Source organism: Anopheles coluzzii, chromosome 3 (assembly GCF_943734685.1).
Source record: "Anopheles coluzzii chromosome 3, AcolN3, whole genome shotgun sequence".
Lineage (NCBI taxonomy): Eukaryota > Metazoa > Arthropoda > Insecta > Diptera > Culicidae > Anopheles > Anopheles coluzzii.
The window spans coordinates 14173048-14195369 of NC_064671.1; the positions used below are offsets into that span (position 1 = coordinate 14173048).

General features: G+C 41.5%; 1 protein-coding gene across 10 annotated transcripts in view; it reads right to left on the reverse strand.

The window, feature by feature from the left end:
- Nucleotides 1-22322, reverse strand: part of LOC120959690 (semaphorin-1A) — a 216356-nt gene that overhangs the window by 22453 nt on the left and 171581 nt on the right. For all 10 annotated transcript variants that reach the window (XR_007452649.1, XR_005752235.2, XR_005752234.2 and 7 more), the window contains 2 exons: nt 10174-10282; nt 7380-7575 (listed from right to left, as the gene is read on the reverse strand). Coding sequence is in view for 1 of the 10 variants with exons in the window: in XM_040383279.2 (XP_040239213.1) it covers nt 7380-7575; nt 10174-10282 (305 nt within the window). In the remaining 9 variants the exon portion in view is untranslated. The remainder of the gene's footprint in view (nt 1-7379; nt 7576-10173; nt 10283-22322) is intronic.

Consider the following 22322-nt stretch of genomic DNA (forward strand, 5'->3'; position numbering starts at 1 on the left):
GAGGGCTCTACAAGATGAAACTCTCATTTAAAATTTAATAATAGAACTTAGAATTATATTAAAAGTTGTATAACATTGTAATATAGTTACAAATACAATTACAACGGTACAATACGGATAATACAAATTTGATACCATTACTATTATTAAAGGATTATAAACAAGAAAAGAGAAGAAAAACAAAATGAATACCAAATGTCATAGAAGAGTTCATAAAATAAGCATAGAACGTGAATAAACAACTAACAGAAGACTAAAACAATAAAAAAAACTTTCATTTAAAATTAATGAATAAACCTGATAATAAAAAAACATAATTAAACCAAAAAAATGTGCAAAACAACAAAGTATAAAAGTTGATGAATAATGTTGTTTAGTTTAGTTTAGTTTTGTACAATTACGACCCGTTACGACAATAGAACAAAACAGATACATATTTGATTCCAATATGAATCATTTCATTGACTTTTTTTGCTATTTAAAGTCTCTATTTATTACAGGGTTTTCCAGGAGTTCTCATAGATGTGGGACATTTGCTTAACTCTTTCTTACATGAAATAAACCTAATGTAATGGGAATTGGACTCTATAGCATCCTGGTTGGACATATCTAATAGGAAGTTCCAAGGAGCCTTACCAACAAGGGTGGCATAGAGTCCAATTTCCATCATTTGAAGTTCACTTCACATAAAATAGAGTCAAGTAAGTGTATCACAACTATCAGAACCCCTGGAAAACCCAGCAATATTTTTATTTTTTGCTATTTAAAGTTTTCTCCACAATAACCGACATCTCTTTCAAACCACCAAGACACGCGACCTTATACGACCTCAGCGAAAACTTATTTTAACCATTTCGCATCGCATAATTCCTTCCCCCTTGCCACCAGAAGCATCCTTCTCACACACACACTTCATGGTCCCATTACGGTTTGTAATGCAATATACGGTATGCCTTTACGCACAATCAGCAAGTGGAATCTAATCTGCGATGATATAGGAGTATGTTCGGTTCGTTCGGTTCGTTTATTGCTTGCACCACCGCACACGCACCACCGTGGCAAGCGCGCGCTAAAAGCGAGGCTTTCTTCGTCTCGTCTCGCGCGCGCTCTAGAAATTGACTTTTTTTCCGCTGCGTTCAACATCAAACGAAAACGGCGAACGAAACATAGAAGGAGGAGAATGGCGATGCGGCAGCGGTGCTATTGCGCCGGGTTTTATGAAAATCCATCGCCCCCTTTACCCCCAAACCAGTCCGCCGCCGGTGATTGCATCTTACGGCTTTCGTCGGCGACTGTTTCAAAGCGCAAAGAAACGTTGATCGCGCTTGATGGATAATGATCAGAAACCGATTGAATGGAAAAAAACCTCCACCGGAAGGATACACATAATACGCAGCAGCGAGCAGGGAGCATGGCGACCCTTTGGAAGAAGATTATAACCGCACACCCTGGGTAAATGGCAGCATTATTGGGTAAAGGTGCGGCTGCTGCTGCTGCTTCAGCCCTTCGCTTTTCCACGGTTTGCGTCGTTCTTTAGGGAGAGAGAGAGAGTTCAAGTGTCGTAATTTCCAGCGTCATGGCTGATACGCTTGAGCTACCGATACGTTCGCTCGCTCCCCCTTTCCTTACTTTATTTCATTTTGTGTTTTGATAGGTTAAAGTAAGTGTGGGAGTTTGTGTGTGTGTGTGTGTTCTCTTTACGTTTTTTGTTGCTCTTGTTTAGCGGGGGTTTGCGATTTAAAAGGGAAAGGGCAAAATCAAACCCGGAGCTCACCGGCTTTGGGCTGCGGATAATGAGATTCCTGCGGGAAACCGACTGAACACCGCATTCATCCGCGTTACCGCACCATCCGTCGGCAGTGTACGGCAGTCCTATCGAAGGGAAACACTGCGCCGAGGAAAGGAAGGACTGGCAGTCGACAAAAAAGGGAGAAGGGATTTGGTCGATACATTTGCACAGACACGCCACCGATGTCGGTCGCAAAATGTGGATGTTGGAAAACGATAACAAATTAAATTCATACTGCTTTCAGCATTCAGTGTAACTTCAATGGCGGTTTTTTTTTATCAACTGGTACATAACAGCTTGAGGGAAGGAAAAATAACACGACAATATGAAAGCCGTTTGCAAAAATAAACCAAAAACGAAATAAGCTACGACAGCCATTGCATTCACTGTGTGTGTTTGGCTTCACTTCTGTGCGGCAAATTGAGCACGTAAATAAGTAATAAATCCTTGTAGAGCATACGGCCCCGCTCGATCCGATCCAGTTTGCTTACGGCCACAAACAAGCATCACTGCCTCCGTCCGTCCCGTCCTTTTCTTTTTTTTTTGCATTTTGCATGCATTGTTTCGAGTATGACCTGCTTTATAAAAGCTTTCGCTACAGCGTCTGGCACATATACACACACAAACACACATAAAAATTGACTCAATCCCGGCGTGCCCGCGGAAATCCGTTTTCGGTGCTGGCCATGTCTTCCTTTTTTTTAACATCTACATTACTTGCGCGAGAAAATAAACTGCCACACTGTCCTAAGCTAACAAGCTAACGAACGATGAGATTTTCACCAACCCGAGCCCAAGACCCCAGTCCAAATGGCCGTCCGGAGTGCATTTGCGGAGCCGCACGGGTATTGCAACAAATTTGAAGCACAGTAGCACCAAGAAAATGGCGCAGAATATTTGATGAGGGAGCTGTGTTCTGCTTCCCATACAACAGCAAAACCGACTTGCACGTTGCAGCACGAGCGCTTGTGTTTTGATAAAGACGTTTTGAGCATAAAGCTTTTTGTTCTGGTTTTTTTTCTCATCCCTCGTGTCGTTTGAAATTTGAAAAACATGAGTTGAGTGCTTTAAAATCATCTCGGAAGCTGTAATGTACTGTTAAAGATGGATACATTCCCGACATTTCAAAAATTACTTCCAGTAGTGGTGTAAGTTTCTACAATTATATTCACTTTATTATCTTAATCGTGCGCAGGAGAACAGTATTGTCGCGGTATACCGGAGTATTAAGAAAGAGAGCTTATCCGATCGGATGCTCCTTTTTATACCTTCTCTCTCTCGCCTTACGCTCGCGCGCCTATTCCTTCTCGCGCACCTGTCCTTTCTCACGCACTTACGCACTTTCGCGAGGCTACGCATTTCTCGCGCTCATTATGCGTGTCCTGCCCGACTCTCCCGTTATCTCCTAAGCTCTCTAACTATCTACTTGAGACCCTAATTAACCCTTAATATCGCAGACCTCAAGTGATGAGAAAAAGCTGTCCTTCCCAATTCACTTAATTTGAACAGGCGAACACCACCGTGGTTATCTTCTAGCTTTTTAAATTATTGACTCCAATTAGGAAATTACCTGCAAATTCCAATCGGATACACAAAGCACAAAGCTTATTTATGTACACAAGGATTTTATGGAGTTTATGGACAATTAAACGTATCATGCCTATTTAGTATCAGTGCTTTCGAAACGATTCACTATCCTAAATGGCCAATCTAAATTAAAAAAGAAATCTTTGTAAGAAATTTCTGAACAGAGAATTCGTCGTTTTTTATAATTTAATTCAAAGCTGATACGGGGTTGATGGAGGTGCCCAGTACTTTGTGCCAGAAAAATACTGAAAAAAGTCAGTTAAAATAAATACAGTCTTTCCAGAGATACGCGACACTTGAATTACGCGAATTTTTAGTTTTGACAGTTCATACGTCGAAAATTGGCACAATTTCCTCCAAAAATAGCCAAATTCAAAATAAATTGCCGTTTTGCTAAAAGTTTGAAATAGCTATATACACAGAATTACACGAATTTTCTACATGAAATGTATGAAATAAGTAATAATGAACATGTCATCATTAAATTTAATCATAAATTACTTTTCATCGTTAATATTTTGGCTGAAAAACGTTATATTCGACTAACGCAAAAGTCGCTGAAACGCAAAGAATGTCGCTGAAACGCATTAGTCGCGTAACTCGGGGAAATGCTATATTGAATATATATATATATATTTTTGCAATTTAGTCATTTATAATCACTAAACAGTTAATTTAAATAATAAATTACTCAATTACTGCAAAAACAATAAAATTTATGAGAATGCCAACAATTCTACCTCACGGTTTCTTTTTCTATTGTTTTTACTTTTTTTCTAACCAAGATCACAAAAACCTCATTTACAGCTAAGAAATAAAGCGTCCTACTCTACAGCTCTACAACTGGAGCTGCACCATAGCTTTTCCTTAATACAACCCAATAACATAAGACACATGTGGATTGAAAATGATTATTTCAGCATTGCATACACTACATACGATCCCACCGTCGTTTGAATAAAGGATGTAGCTTCCTGCTTCAATGCGCCTGGTCCAAGTTTGTTTTTGTTTGCTAAATTTGCTTCCTCCCATTTTGTTCACTCCTAAAAATCTACCCACATCCGGTCAGCGCCCATGACTTGGTAAGCCAATTTATGTAGCACTGGTTCCGGTTCGAAACGAAAAGAAGCGGTTTATATTTCCCCCCACCTGCGCTCGTTTCACGTTTCTAACAGGACATTTGGAAGTAAAAAAGAAGAAAACATACACACACACAAGCGGTGACCATCGTCATGAACAGAAGCGACTTACGGCCAGCGACGGCAGGAAGTGGGGAAAGAATTGTACCGTGGCAAAGTAGGGCTTCTTCCGGCTAACTTTTTTTTCCTAACCATCGTTACGTAAAACGGTTACGTGATTTCCGGTCTGTGTGACTAATGAAGGAGCGGTATCCACGAACAGCTGTGCCACTCTACTACACTGCCGCAGAGTCCGGTAGCGTCCACTTCAGGCCGTTTTTTCCACCACTGTTGTTTCGCCATTTTGTATCATGCACTGCGAGAAAACGCAAAGAACGAAGAATGTTTTCTCTTGCGTAGATGTTTCAAAAAGCCAAAATAAGGGCACTGTGTGTGATGGTCTGTGTTTTCATTCCTTCCTTCTTCTGCGAAATTGTTGGTCATTTTGCAATTGTCGTTACCGGAAAGAATTCCAAAATTAAGGGCAAGAAAATTTCCTCCTCAACACAGCACGGTGCTTGCCTTCCCTTGGTCCACAGCGTATTCCGAACCACCGCTGGAATGTGGACGACGCCCGCTATTGAAAGATGACGGAAGGGGATGCATATTTGCAGGTAGGACAAATACCCGTGGCAAAGAATCCTTAGTGCCAGGGGGAGGGATTATAACCGTGAACTTCGTGTCGGTGTGTACGGTGCAGGAAAGGAAGTGGGGAACCCAAAAAAACAACATAGGACAAACTTGTTCCTTCCTAGCAGCGACCTGTGGTGCAAAGAAACAGAGCACAAGAACAAGCAGCCGAGACACACACAGCAGCATCGCGTCACGGCATACCATAAAGTTACGTCCCCCCCCCCCCCTCCTATTGCAAACCCATCCCTCATGCTGGCTCACAGCAAACACACACACACATACACACTACTACACGGGAAAGGCAAACATAAAAGCGCCCGTCAAGAAAGCGCCAGTTCAAGTGGAAAAGTTGTCCTCCGCGCTCACGAGCGGGAAGAAAAAAACACACACGGGACGAACGAACGCAGGTGACGGTGGTGCGAGAGAGAGAGAGGAAAGGGGCGCTGGTCACCCTATAGCGGAAGAAAAATAAGATGCATGGGAAAAAGTTTTGCCTTGTCGTGTCTTGTTGCCTTTTTCCCCGGGTTGTCTCTTGACGATCCCGACTGGGCGTACCAGGAAACCATGCGATGTGCAGAAATTGTATGCATATTTTTCCACCAACTTTATGAATTATCCTGTGAGAAAACAGGAGCTAGTGGGGATGTGATTGTGTGTGTGTGCTGCTTTTCTGTAGCTGAGCTGTGATAATGGGTGTGCTGAAAGGAAGTGTGGACAAGCATAGGAGCTTGTGTTGTGTTATAGGCAGCGATTTGAAACCATTCATCGTGGCGTGCACTGCGAGACGGACACTGGCCTGATGACAAACTAGCTCCAGCGCACAGTATGCTTGGTATGCAGTTGTTACTTGATTTTCCTTCGGACGGATCCTATTTGCTGTACAAAGGGGCAACTTAGAATGTGCAAGGGATTAAAGTTTCTGTAGAGAGTGCTTTTCTAAGCTTATTAATATTTCTCGATTAATAATTTACATGGCAGCAAGAATAAGTCGGTCACCAAAACTCGTATTCAATGCAACTGAGTTGATAATATGTAATCATAAAAAAGCGCACCGTTCAGAGCAGGTATATCCAAACTTTTGCAAAAAAAAGTTATTGAGGATCATTTTTACGTTACTTCTATCAAATGGAAGAATGTTTAAATCTTGTTTTGATAAGAAAAAAAGCTAGCTGAATATAAAAAATTTCTTCAGCTTCTAATATTCAATCTTGCTTCTTGTTTTGAAAAAAGCCAAAAATTTAATTTCCATTAAAATAGTCACAATAATAGAGATGATTTATTTATTGACCTTCATAACGTCATCGCAGGCCGCATTATAGCCTCTTGAGGGCCGCATCATGCTGCCCACATGAAGTAGTTTGGAAACCTCTGATTTAGATACAGTCGTTGGCGCTAGATTTTGACTCGAACTCACTCATTTTTTGTCTCGAAGCCATCAATTTTTGACGTGTCATTTGTTTTGCCTCAAAGGCATCAATTTTTGACAATGAGTCAATCGCTTTATTTACAAAATTTTACGTAAGTTCTGAAATTGTGTGTTCTGAAATTATTGAAATTAAGTTGAGTAGTGAACAATTTTATTGATAGAATTTAAAATATATCAATTGTTATGCCAATTTTGGAAGTTGTATTTTCAGATGTAGACAAGGGCTTTGAAATTTAAAAAATGCAATTATTTTTTCTCAAAAAAATCAATCAAATTACACAGTTTTTGTATTGCTTATGAAATTTAAAATTTCTATTGGCAATAATCTACTCAAATTCCTTAAAAAATTATCATAATTCCTAGACGAGTCAAACTCACGTGGCTCAGAGCCAAAATAAGGAGGAAACGATTGTAAATGATTTCGGGATGATTTCCATGTAATTTACGCATTAAATGAAATTACTTGGAACTATTTTCTCCATTTTAAAAGTAAAAAAAGATAAAAAGATTCATAAAAGTTAAGCAAATTTAAATGACAACCGAATAAAAAACGATGTTCAATCATTTTATTCGTAAATATATTAATAAACAGAATTAAATCTACCCTCAGTGCATTGAATGTTAAATGTTTCATATTTCAATCGTTTCAACTAAAAGATGACATGTTTAAAAAAATAAACAAAATACAACCAGATAAACGCAAAGAAAAAAAAAACAGTTAACAAATTTAAGTGATACATATGCGATGCCAAATTTCGTTACTCACCTACAAACACAGCCGTCGAGTTGTGGGTGGGATCGTACGGACACATCGCCTGTCCGGGCTTTTCCGTCTCCACCGTGTAGTTGTTGCCGTTGATGGAGTACGTCCGGCAGAGCGGCCGGAATGCGTTCGTCCCACAGCTGAGTAGCGATCCTTGCGCCGGAATGGCCAACACCCGGATATAATTTTGGCACAGATCCTACACACACACACGTACAGGTACGCCAAGGGACAGGTGAAATAGAGCAGAAACGAAAAAAGAAGAAAAAACAGAGAACAGAACAAAGAGAATGATTAATTTCGGCTAAATTTTTGCTACAGTTCTTCACACTCTCGAAGCAGCGTGGCAGCGTATGTTGAGTGGCGGCCGCTCCAGTGCCACAGAATGCAAATGAAAGACAAACAAACGGGGAGCAAAAAAAAACGTTGCCCCGAGATTCGTGTTGCCACGCTTATTCGGATTGTATAAAAATGGCACAGGCGAGATCGCCTGTAGGCGATAAGGGCTTTTTTGTTAGTTGGTTTCTTTGTTTTAAAAGTATGAATAAAGAGAGCCTTTGTTTGCCTTAGAACTCGTTTAAATTATGTGTGTCTATTTTTCTTTGCTATCGATCAACACACACTTTCGTCACCTCTCTACTGAGACTGATACTGGGGGGATGGAAAGAAGAGTTTGTGTGGCATGCGAGACACCATAACGCTATGTCAACACAGCACCGGCCGGAATAAGCTTAAATCCAATCAAATTTTGAGACATTTGTTTTCCTTTGGTCTCAAAACAACATTCGATGGACAGAAAAAGGTACGGATTGGAGAGAAATTAAAATCAAACAGAATGGGTTTTTTTCTTTCGAAATTTGATTGTCACGTTGCAGGATCAAAAGAGCTTATTTTCCTAACATTGCACTATCCTGAATAATGTAAAATGTATAAAGAAATACACGTTTTTTTAATAAAACACATTAAACACAAACAAAACTGCTTCCTACACTCAATCACAACCTACTTTCCAGCAGCAAATACGCCTATCGTTTATCGCAAAGACTTATGTAATTGCTACTTCCGTCCGCTCTACGTACACAGACAGACAGTTGCCCCTTCGCATTGGCAATCGTTTTCAATTTCAATTCCCCTGAAAGCATCTTACCGGCCATTCTCCACGTTCATGTGTTTATTATACAGAGATTACACGTCGTGCGCCCATGGAGAAAGCTATTGCCAAACACTTTTGCTACCTCCGGAAGCCCTCAAGCATTTGGTCGAAAGAAAGCGCTCTTTGTCCTCGGGACAGATAGGATTTGTTCAAACACGAACACAAGCTCTCCCCCTATCTCTGCCTATCATTCTGTGTTGCTCCATCCTTTACATAAAATCCTAGTGTTACACACACACACACACCCTGTTTCGCTTCGGCAGCGTTCTCATTGCTTTTGTTAGTGCAGCTGGAATAATTTTAATTAAGTTGAATGGTGAGATAGAATATTTGGACAGTTATATCTTTTACCTCTCAGCCCCAACCCCTTTTTGGGGCCAGGGGCTGCTGTGTAACACTCCACCCACTCCGCCGTTGTTATGGATTATTATTTTCGCAACTACTATAGCGTCATAAGCAAACACAGAGCGCGCCCAAATTGCTTTCGGTCACACAACACACTCCCGGAGAGCGCTCGACACCGAGCCATCGCGTGCACAGGCGGCTGTAGGAAAATGGGTGCCAATACCGATGGTTTGTGGCGGCGTGCAAGGACACTCCACCGGCTCGTCCACCGAAAAAGCTTCACGTTCACTGTGTGAGTGTGTCACGTTATCACAGGTCATTTGCATAACCAAATCGTTAGCAGCAACTTTGGTACGAGGATGCTTTCTACCAACTGCTGCTGCTGCTTCCTTTACCGAAACTTTGTTTATCCTTTTGCATTCACGTCTGGTGGTAAAAGAAATACACACCCACACACATACGTAGAAATTGTCCTTCAACATGACAGGCGGAGAGACGAGCGATGAAAAGATACAGCGAGCAAGAGAAAAAATTAATCCGACAGACAACCGGCAGATACACAAAAAATGGAATATTATACCCATTTTATGAAGCATTTTGAAAAAAAATTGACATTTCATATATTTTGTGATCTCTCGATGGATGCCAATTTTTTGCTATTTAAATTTATCACTATTAAGAAAAAAAATAGAAAAAATACATTTTTTTAAAAAGCCCTATTCAAAAGTCTAATACGTTGCACTTTGCACTCATTTTTTTTTCTTTAAATTATGAGAGAACCACCTGGCTTGACCTTTCATATACATTTTATTACTTTTATTTACTTGTTTAGTAGCATTCTTTAATTTTGATGTTGATTCTGTGCATTCTTTTGAACGTTATAAATTCAAGGTTGAGTTTTTGACATGCTTAAGTTGCATAGCTAAACGGCCTAACACCCGATATTTAAGTTAAACTATAGTTCAGATAAACTTCATTTAAGAGAAACAGCAAAGTATTTAATTATAAAAGCAGGCCAAAGACAAAAGACTGTCCAAACGGATTGTGTTTGCATCAGCTCGACGAAACATTATCTTCAACACAGAATCACTTGAGCTATATGTTTCGGAGCGATTAGAGCTCATCGGAAAGCCTGATTATCGCCTAAGCGAGTCCACCACCAAACCCAAACGAGCAGAAGGGGCCACATTATCAATCCGAGAGATAAGTCGGTATCTTACAGTTGAAAAGCAAACAGTTTTCTACCGCTGTGCTTGACAACGTTTGCCTTTGGTGCGCTAATTTGAAAACCGAACGTACCTCATCCTTGCCCTTCACGATACACATCTTGATGTCGTCGTCCGAGGAGTACCAGGAAAGACGCGTCGTTTCCGCCAGGTCGTAGATGCTGAGATTGTAGACGATGTTGCTGTAAAAAGGGAAAAAGAAACATATAATAGTATTAAATTATGCGCCAACAAAAATCCCCGGCCTGGTCACGATATTAGGTGGCAAGACGTTTAGGTGCATGGTTGTGCCGAGCGAGTGCCGTTGAAATTAGGGACAATGAGAATGCTTTACAATAATTTTTGGGGCAGTTTTGTCACGGAATGGAAACGAAATGCTCCCTTCCCCCCGAAAAGTTATGCGACATCGTTTACAGTTTCGAAAGATAAGCAGCTGCAGTAATTTGCTGCTTTTGTCGCGTGAGAATAGCTTCTACCACAAATCTGGTGTTTACTCCATTTTACTCCTAATAAGCTATGCTGGAACTTGGAAAAGCTCTTCTCTCCATCGCGTATCTGGAGAGTGTATGAAAATTAGCACTCTGTTTTTCGCCACAACCCAGTTGCAAGAAGGGAAAGAATGGAGCGTAACTAGCTGCTCAACTGCTGAACGAATGCTTCACACCGAAAGAACGTCATTACGGATGAAGTTGAAAGAAACTCGTCTCCCATCGGTACAGTTCTCAGTGCGAGCTTGGCAACAAGAAACTCCAAAAGTCGGCCAGTTTACAGCACAGCAACAATAGGGAAGCAATATGGAAAAATGTTCCCCAAGTGCCGAGTGCTTCCGATGTGTCTCTTGATGCGGCAGCAATTCATGCCAGCCAGGTAATGGAGGTCCGACCATAGGGGATATAATGTTGACGTATGTAAACAACGATGCAATGATCGTTTGGATGTGTGATTTTCAACACCTGCCGTGTATAATGGGATATGTTTGCTCGTGCGGTTGGCAGAAAGAGAGAATAATTTAAATCACAGCAGTGGTAAGCGTAACTTGTTAAATCATTTACATTGAAGCCTAATGTAAACGTATCTGTAATGTAATGTAAAAGCGTACATGTAATTATGTGATGAGAATATTCTTCTGCAACTGGTATAAAAAGGTAGTTACTTTTTTAGACATCAGTAACCAGTTAAAGATAGTTAGAGGAGCTAGTTGTTGATGAACAATGAACCATGAACATATCCGTGGTAGCTTGATGCTTATTGGTGATAGTCAATATAAGTGCGTCATGACATGCTGAACACGACATGTGAATTCTTGAGTCAAACGCGATATGGATTTTGTTGAAAATTCAATTTTTGTCATTTTTATGACATTGATAGTGACATTTTGCAGCACTGATCGGATATCGCATGTCTTTGTAGACAATTTGCAATCACAGAAACACTTAAAAAATAAATAAATTCTATTAAAAATTTACGCTTTGGTGGTTCATTGTTACATGTTTGCAATATTAATCAAACGTAAAATGTTATTTCTCATTAAACTTTGCGAGATAACATTTGAATAATGGGTTAGCACAACATTTCCCGAATGTTTTGACGATCCTTTAATGTTATCTCTGGATTCACATTATCATCCCACATATGCTTGTCCGTTCAGACGTAACATGATCATTTAAAAACGCCAAAACATGTCTCTTTTTGTACCCTTCTATAACGCCAGCATGTGGACAAAAGCGCTGCGCGAGTCCATTAAATGTTGCAAAAAAAAAACACCCCATCATCATAATGTTACCCATCTTCCCGTGCGTGAGGAGCCTCTCACATACAAAAGCGGTGCAACCGCACAATCATCCCCAAAGACACATTTTGACAGAGCACGGGGGTGTGCTACATACTCTCCCGATACAGGCAGACAGCAATTAGGTGTCGTCATAAATTACGTTTATATTCATTACATCAATTTGTAACTGCCAGCCAGTCAGGCCAACCAAGGCAGGCAGCATCGTCGCAAGCATCATCTTCATCATCAGCATTTGCCATCGGTACACGCAGGCCCCCGCACAAGAAGTATCGTCAGTCACACATATGCAAGTCAAACAGTCACTACACCACCACCTCCACTGCCCATTCCAAATCAGACGAGTCTGAAGATGCTGACGCTTCATAAGGACACGTGGAATTTCAAAATTCAAAACGCAAAAAAAAAACAATCTAACGCACGTCTGGTGTTTATTGAAAGTCGTACAACAAAATCCCATTTACAGATGCCTAGCACCAAGCAGCAGCAGCAGCAGTTCGGGCATCATTTTGACGTGACGTTCGTGCGCGCTGCTGTCAAATCCGGTTCCCCGGTGATGGGACATACGTCGCTCAATTTAAATTAGTCAACCACCGAAACAGAATTGCGCGCTCGGCGGTGATGGCAAGCAGCAGCAGCAGCAGTAGCATACATCCCGGGGTATTTTAGTTCTTCAAAGCTGCGGTGAAGGAGGTTTCGAATTAATGTCGTTACATCGAGCGATCTCTAGCGTTACATGTGAGCCTGTGCTATCCGCTGTGTGTAGATAGCTTTAGGTTCTGAAACTCAAACTAGCGACAAATGTGAATTCCATCAAGCGGTTAGCTCTGGCAGCAGCATTAACACCATACGCTGGCACCCAACACTCGACAGCCAATCAACGCGCTCATTATATTAAGCGCACTAGTTTGAAGAGTTTATACTTTTTACAATTAATGTTAATTTATGGAGGGGCCTCAATTCGCTGCTACCATGAGTGTGTCTCCCACATCACTAGCGCCACAAATTAGTGACATGTTCACTACAAAATCCAACCGGAATCCGCAGCAGCAGAACGCCGCCCCAGGCCTGTGCATGAGAACGGAAGGTCACCATAAATCAATAAACAAACATGCTCTCTAGCGTCCAGCGTTTGCACAATAGCAGGCATTAGCGGAGACATAACCCCGGAGACGATGGACAGTATGGATTGGCTGTTTTATTGCATTCTTCACCCCACACAGTCCAGCAGGCTGGTTTGCGAACTGGTTCAAGGTTAATGAAGAAAGCATACACATTTATTGGGCAGTTTCATGGGATGATCTTACGGCAGTAAGACCCAAAGCACCAGTGTCGTTCGGATAGGGAAATGGTAATTAAATGTGTTCGTAATTGTCCACAATAAGGTGATAAAACAGAATAGCTACTTGAACTTCGGTTTGTAGAGGCCGGATCTTGTCAACGTATCCATTAACATTAATTTACACCGTTTTAAGAGTCTGTTAAAGTATTTTACGAGTCATTGTTCAATGAGAGCTCAGTTCAGCTTTGAATACGCACTTTCTTCAATTATCTTCAGGTTCTCTTTTTATGAGCATGTTGTTCTATTCGTTCGATATGATTTTCAACAAATATAGACAATTGCGCACCACGGAATGATTTACGCTTTCCTTATTCTGATATAAGGGGCCTTCACGATTCTAGTTAGTTTTTTTGTATGGAGTTTGACAGTTGAAGGCTGAAATCATGTGAACACTCCATACAAAACCACACATAAAACTAGCCTGAAATTTTCAGTCTAGATTATTCTAGCCACAAAGCTAGAATTAGATTCGAGTACCTGCTCGAAAACACGGTGTTGTTTACATTTATCCCAAGGTGCATTAAAGAAATCACGTGGTGAAATCTAGAATCAAAGTGTATGTAGTCCAGGTGGTCTCATACCATTTTTTATAACATATTTTGAACATCACTTTTTGACAGAAAGGGTGAAATCTTTTGCTCCAACGAGTTTTCTGTAGGCTTGACGAATACTCAAAACACTCTTAAAACCTTCATTCAGAAGCAGAAGCGTTAATAATCAGCCTTCTAAATTCATACACCTTGGGATAAGCCCACTTGTATATTATACTCACTTAGATAGCTGCTCGAAAACTGCTATACAATGCAAACAGCACACACAGGCTGAAATTTCAGCCTACGAACTTCAAACGGAAAGGGCCCCAAAAAAAGGAAAAATATATAGATGAAGGACAAAACTTCCTAGACGAAAACAAGAGCCAGAATAGTTACCACTAGAGAGGTGCTCTATGCGTACACAACAGGCGATCGAAGGTTTAAGTAACTGTTTGAGCAGTTGCTCGAATGTCTAAAGTAGAAAACAATGTCTAAAGTAAAAAGCAAACCAAAACGGCCACCAGGCCAAAAATGTGAGTCTTTGAGGAGTATGCTCCTGTAGACGATTGATACTCAGATTAGCTCAAAAAAGTGTATATGAATATAGTAGTTAGTTTGCAAACAAATCCATAAAGTTTACCAGTTGATACTACTTATACCTCCCGAAAAGTCCATGTCCAAAATTTCCAACAAACAACACGCTAAAAAATAATTTATTACGATGAATTATAACCTACAGTTCTAAACAAAAGCACTTAAACAAGCCGGCACAATGCAGCTAATGTTTCGTCACTGTTTTACATCACATTTCGCAACATTATCCGCGAGCACGTGGTGCATTGGGATGTGTCAAAAACTCACATCAATTCTAGTCCTCTCCCCACGCACACACATCACAGACGACAGGCAAATAGAATGGACCGCCTCGGAGGCAAACATGTCATAAAGCGATTCACCAAAAGGACGCGCCCGGCTCGATGTCCCGGTTGGAAAAAAAAACAGCCACCAGCGCTTCTCGCCTTCTGCCAACGCGTCGTCGTGTCGTCTCGCGTAATCATTTTTCATTCCACTTCCACACGGTGGCACATTTCACGAGTAAAAGCAAACTAATTTATCACACTGAATTACCACCGTAGGGCGCCTATCAACCGTCAACCGTGGGCTTCCCCCACTTCTTGCGGACTGTATGCGTTTTCTGCTTTTATGAGTCCATTACAACCCGTTACAACCTATCCCGTCCCGTCCTGCTCGATATCTCGGCACGGGTTTTTGGGTTGAGAGCATGATTTTGCACCGGAAACACTGTTCCATTGTGTGTATGTGGATATGTGGTGGTTCTATAGTTGCAGTTGGCTTTTCTTTCGGACTGGAGCCATTCTCAAGCAGAGCATTCGCCTAAGTTCTCAAAACCACCAAGCATGCGGGAAGAGCTCGGGTACACATACTCTCCACTCTACACAAACCATTGAAGTACCAAGGAAAACCCCCCGAAAGCACACACACAGAGGTCTTATGCAACCGATCGGCCGACCGGTTGCTGCCAACCGGTCAATGGGTACCGTAGGATACTGCCGTTCGTGTGCATGTCTGACTTTCGTCGCCCTGGGTTTGTCCTTGGGACAAGGCAGCCCAGCCCGGTGCACATCCGGCATCCGCTCACGCTCGGTACACACGTCGGTAAATAATCAATCACTTCACTTCAGTAAACCTCATGAAGCATCCACCACACTGACGCCAGCGCCACCTCCAGCACCATACTGCAGCGATTGCCTTTTGTGTACCGTCCCGGAGAGGTTCGGAAAGACTCAAGAGTTTTGCACAACGCGGGCAACAAGTTTTTCCAAGCGTAGCTCGAACGGTTCCGCTCCAGAAAAGAGTGATCGCATACTGTGCGGTGCACTACACGCTTGGTGCATTGAATAGGGACGATGGTACTACTATTACTACTACTACTACTACAAGCACTGCTGATGCTGCTGCCAGTTGCTGTTACGCTTCAATCTCGTAACGGTTTTATTTCTGTGCCGTCTCATCATCGTTAAAGAGTCCGTGTGCTGTGCTGTTAAGGAAAATTTAAAATTACATAAATTGTATTCTACTTCCCGTGGCACTTCCAATACCATTTCTCAACATATCAAATACGTTTTAAAATAGGCAAAAATGGAAATACATTCACCAGCGAATGTGTGCATTTTATGCTTGACCAATGTTGAGCAAATTTCTCCCAACACTGCACAAAACTCCACAAGTGTCAAAAGTTACGCACAAAAGTTTAATTAAATTCGGACTCAAGCGTCCGGAACCGGAAAACTCTCTGCACAAACTCGACGCTAACATGCTTTATCCCAAGTGCAATTGTAAGCATCTAGAGCCAAACCTGCACAGACGCACACACACACACATTAGCTTCCCACAAACCGCTTGCTAAGGAACGAGACGCTATCATAACCGCGTGTACAATAACTTCAAAACTTTTGCCACTTGATTTTCATTTGGATATTACTGTACCATCGTCCCAGTTTGCTTTGCGGCGGAGGCAGTGGTGCTGGTGGTGTTGGTAGTGGTAGCAGCAAGGGTAGTATCCTCTCTTCCGTCCCCGACCATGATGCAATAAAAGTGCATCATGAGCATTTTTATTAATCCGAGCCTCGTCCGCGGCTGTAGCACTGAGATGATGGGACCGTGCCGCGATTTCATCTCGTTGCCGGCAGCAGTCGCAGTTCTCGCGCACGTAAGCTTTTTTTTATGGTACATTATTTTTAATGTCACTTTATCACCATCCGTCCTCTCTCCATCTCTCTCTCTCTCTCTCTTTCTCTTTTTCTCTAACATACTCTGGTGCAATCATTCCACCACCACTGCTCGTACTGATGCAGCAGCGATGCATTTTATCGTATCATTTCACTTCCTTACGGGCAGGGGATTTGTGCCAAGGAATAAGCACCGTTTCTTGCCCGAGTGCTGAGATCATGTCAAAAGGATTGCGTGTATTATTTTTTTCCTTCATCGTGATGGACATACCACCATGCGGCATATGGTACAACGGCGGTCGACATTATACGGCAAACGATAAAGAAAATGCGATTTTCTCAAGAAGCAAAGAATCTCCAGCAAACGCCATAAAGCACGCACACACGTCGAGGCAAGAGGAACGGATGGATTATGGTGGGATGGGCACAAAAACGAACCCGGCCCGTACTTATCATGATGGCGCTCTATAGCTCACCGCGTGGAATGGCACTAAGAGGAAGATATACAATTTGAGCAACGAGAATCAACATTTTTTCCATTATGATACAAACAAAAATCCAACTCTATATTACATTTGAAAATGTTCCCTTTCAGCAAACAGATTATATTACTCGAAGGATTATTTCATTGTCAAACAGCTTATCTTTAAGTTTCATTTCATTTGACAGCAAACTTTAACAGTCACAACTCGAAAAGAAATGCAAATAACTTGAAATATACGAAGTAAAGGAGAAACATTCTGAGCATCAGCATGCTAGGATACTAATAACGCATTGGAAAATTATCACATTGGAACATTATCACATTGGAACATTATCACATCACATTGGAATGAGTTTCATTTTACTTATTACTGGATATTGTGCTTTTGATTTTGTTTCTTTGTTATTTTGTTCCACATCTATACGTTTATTTACTGTAATTTGTTTACCTTTGTTTTCTCTTTTTACGTTTCGTTGTTTTATAAGGATGAAAAATTAGGCCACTTCTTTAAACATTAATATTAACATAAAAAATACCTTTCAAACCAGCTCACATGTACGTCCTTCGTTGTGAACTAAGTTGGCAAACCCAATTTTCTGTTTGAACATAACCAAATTTTTCAAAAAACGAAAACTTTCCATTATGCAATTACACGCATACGACCAAGCGCATGAATTCCGCGAAAGCTGTCAATTTTATGCGTGTGCAGCAATAAATTTCGCATTCCTTTCCTCGCAATGAACACTTTTCTTCATATCCTTCCGTGAACGCCAAGCGTAGAGCTCTTTCATGTTTTTTTTTGTTCATTTTTTTAACTAGCATAAATCCATCCACGGTTGAAATGATCCCGCCTCGGAAGCTAAGCGTTAAACCGGCAACTTCTTATATCCTTGTCCCCTCCATCCCCTTCACTTAAACGGAACCCGTCCGCGGTGTGACTTCTGTCGCGCTCGGTTAGTAATTTATAGCTGCGTTCATTTAATTAACATAAGATGAAAGAGCATAAATCACGGGACGATAAATTACTGCTTTCTTCAGAGGAGCGAAATTTTCAGCCAGCTGGGTGCTTAACTCTACTAAACCCTCCCCTACCCTCACCCACAGTTTGGCTATGAGTTAAGACAGTGCGCCCCCCGCTCGTTTCCATGGCGCTAGCGATCGTACCTAGGCCAAGGTTAATGGGCGATAAAACGATGAAAGGGAAAGGGATGGGCAATGCAATTCGGACCAAGCAAAATACCGCACATTGCAGGGTCGGAGAAATTGGTCTGATGTCGGTACTAGTTTTACCTGCTGCTTGTTTTAACACTTATAGGCAAAATTACTGTTTCGAGGCTTTTTGCATCCACTACCGTCTTGGGTGCTCTATTTAAACTTTCAAACCCAACAGCATCATTTCTGGCACACTCAGCGTCACCGTCGTGTATGGTTGGTTGGACGGGAAAAAGGGGAGCGCTTTTGCCGCGTGGATGAGCAATTTGAGCAACCAACTTAGAGCCTTCCATCTTCGCAGTGCTTTGCTAATGGTTTTGGTGTAATCGCGTCAAAGTCAGTCAGTTGGAAGCAGTTGAAATTTCGACCCTTAATGAGCTGTAACAGCGTGGGAAAGTGGATCCAGCCTTTTTCCCCTTGAACTCGTTACGGTAAAGCTTGCAAATATATGACGCCGCATTGCTCATATATGGGTAATAAGGGGAAATGTTAGCTTGAAGCGCGCATATACTTAGATACTTAGAATGATTCGGCTTCAAAGTATTTTGCAATTTCATCATGTTCTAATTTTTTTAATGAAATATGTACAAAATGATGAAGAATAGCCAAGAACTAGTGATTGATTAAAATAAAATTAATTTTGTTGCTTTTTTAACAATTAAAGTCACACACCTCAAAAAATATAAAATATCTATGTACAAACCGCTCACTGGAACGCCTAACACACCATCATGATCGCGGTTTTGTGTGCTAATTTAATCTTCAACAAACGCATCCGCGATGAAAGCGAAAAAAGGACCTAGTTCAAAATTAAGCTAAATTCCTCCGAACAAATACGTACGCACAACCAAATAAAAGGGGTTTAATGGACGTCATACCAACCACTCCGTCCTTCCCTTCTTTTTTTTACTAATCCCGTTCACTCAACATCTTACACCCGATACCCCGCTGAACTTATTAAGGAGTTATTAAATTTATCGCAAAACTTTACCTCCCACCCCCGCCCGGTACAGAAAGCCCTACCCCTGTCGATGCCACCCCCTTTCTCATTTTCAAACGGTGCCCTATTTCATTATCCTGCCAAGCATTGCGTAGGCTAAATTTTTAGAAAAATCCCTTGTTCTACCTTCTTTGTGACGTCCGTTTCGTTTTTTTTCTCACTGTTATTTCGTTTGTTTGAGTGTGTTGGGTTTCGTTTCGGCGAAGATATTTCCGCCCTTTTCATTCCGCGCTAAACCAACTGAAGAAGAAAGGAGCTGGATGGCGCTGGCGAAGCAGCCGGTTTCGTTTTTCATTCAGTCACGTTTTTTAATAGAGATATAAACAGCAGAAATTAATTAGTAACCGAACAAAGTTAAAACCATCGGAACGGACGGTCGTGGTCGTGGCTGGACCGGAAGCAGCACTCTTTCGTGCGAATGGCAGGTACGGTGTGTACGGCGCGGGAGGAAAGGTTGTTCTTTTCATATTCCACGATAATTAAGATCTTCGTCAATTTGTTTTCATTTTTCCTTATCGTTGGGGTTTTACTTCTGCTTACTTCTGACGATGTTTGCAAACTGGAGGCGTTGCTGGCCAATGCGAAGGAATCTTAGCGGAGAATAAGACATTTTAAAGATCGTGGCAGAATAGCAAGGACTTGCGGAATGTAATACGGTTGTATTTTCGGTGCAGGAGTGGTGTCAGCATTCGAATTAGATTTTTATGTTTTATACCAAATGGAATGGATCAAACTTGTGAATTGATTAGAATATTTGCATTTGAAGTGATCACAAGAACCGAGGAACTGAATAACTTTTTAAATCAATGAAATACTGCATAGTTTTATGCATTTCATCCAATGGATAAGAATTTTATAAATTGATAAAAACATTCACCTTCTTTACCGCTTCAGACGAACGAAACCAGGCTATCAAAAGCTCTTTGACGTAAAAAAGAAACAACTATATCTCTTTGAACATTTATATACCATTTAATGAGACTATTTGACAAATTAAGCTATCTATTTTCTCATACAATAATTCCAAAGTTGGAATCAACGACTCTTGTGACTGTTCTTTAGGTGCCATCCTACATCTCATGCCATGCTCATGTAATAGGTTTGGATAATGTTACGGTCGCCATGTAATGCGATGATCGTACAACTGTACTTCGAGTACCGTCGCGTTATGTCAGTTTTTACTGACATGAGCCGAGGTGGATTAAAACTTCGAAGCGGACGTTCGACACTTGATCGTCCAGGCGATCATAGAAACCTTTAGGAGGTTTCCCTTACTGGAAACGTTGGAGTTTAGAGGCCTTACCTTGGGCAGGGGGACATATCTAAACTCTTTAAATGAGAACTCGATAGATGTAGGATGGGCATAGTCCTATCCTGACAGTCCGAACGAATCTGACCTGCCATGATCGGAGTTGGTTTTATTTATACTCAAAAGAAGTTAAGGGTTTCTCACATTTGGTTCCGGGTTGTATGTTGGAAAGTTATTGTTTTCACTCAGCTAGTTACGTTTGTCTTTTGTTGACAAGAACGATGGTTCTTGTCACTAAGTTCCTGTTTTGGGTTTAATGCATATACTGTTCCTGCTTTGGGTTACATGCTGTTCCTGCTTATGTTGTGCGTTTCGGTTGTTTTTGATATGTGTGTCACATCTGTTATTTGTTTGAATGGACGGCCTGAACTCTTCCGGTTGCGGTGCTATGGTATGATCTGATTTACTGAATGTGTTATAATGAATGTGTTACAATGGTGTGGTTTGGCTTTCCAAAGTGTGTTACAATGTGTTTATAGCTGATAGTGTGTATTACAATATGTTCTGTATAGCAGATATGCTACACTCACTTCTCATATTCACACAACAGTGCTTTGCTATTTCTGCTCACTCTGTTTATCCTGTTAACAGCACTACCTTATATATCATGCTTAGTTTACGACCCTTGCGGCTACCCTCTAATAATCGACCAACAGCATGACATATTTTTAAGCGCACCTGTCTGCATCGGCCCAGAGGCCAACGCCGCCGGAACACCTTACACACGTATACCTTCATTAAGTGATTAATATTCCGTACGCAAATTAAAGCCTGATTCAAATGTGTCAAAGGTCCTCTCTCTCTCTCTCTCTCTCTCTCTCGCCTCTTCCAGGACTCGTGCTGATGGTGTTGTGGGCTATTTGATCAATAATTTAGTTGCATTATGTATGGGCGGATGTCTGGACGAGAACGGAACGCAACTCACACATGAAACCATGCACACAAACACACCAACAGACACACACACACACACACACACACAACACGTTAGCAAAGAAGGACCTTTTGCATTACCGCCTCTAGCGTTCAACAACACGCTTCGGATGAAAGCACGCAAAACTCCATTTCTTCCCCCCCTTACATGCCTCAAACGTGTAGAATGTGAAATTTGGTTCGTATTGATTTTCCACGGAACCACCAAACGAATCATGAACGGGTGTGTGTATGTGTGTGTACACCAACAGCAGCATATGTGTCGGGCATCGTTGATTATGATGATCGACAGGGTCCTGGATGGTGCGCTACCGTCGGCTAGTAGTGGCGTGTTTCTCCACCGTAGTATACGCCCGATACGCCTTTGTCGTCGGCGGGATTGTGTGTATGTGTGTGTGTGTGTTGGAACATGTGTCGTACGCTGCAAATGCAAATGCGATTCACAAACGCCTCGGTTGTGTCCCCGGCACGGCACACAAGCATTAAAATCTAATGATATGAATTCCAGCAGCGTTTCGCGCGTGTGATGTGTGGCCCGGGAAAGGAGCGGGCGGGAGAGAGATCATTGCTAAAATTATCGATGACATCAGTGCATATTCGCAAGCGAACGCGTGAAAGGTACCTTGCACCCTTCTTCCCAGCCAGTGCTGGAAGAACAGTGCCTTTTGATGAACCAACACACCACACCAACACTCGACAACAACAATAATTATTGATGCTCGTAATTACTTATTGATGTTTGCATTTTCCCTCATTTATGTTTGATTGAATGATGATTATTTGCAGCGAGGAAACAGACAGGAGGAGGTTTGGTTCGGAAGTGCAAGCTAATTTTGAAATTCAATATCTTCTTTGGAAAAACTTTACCAA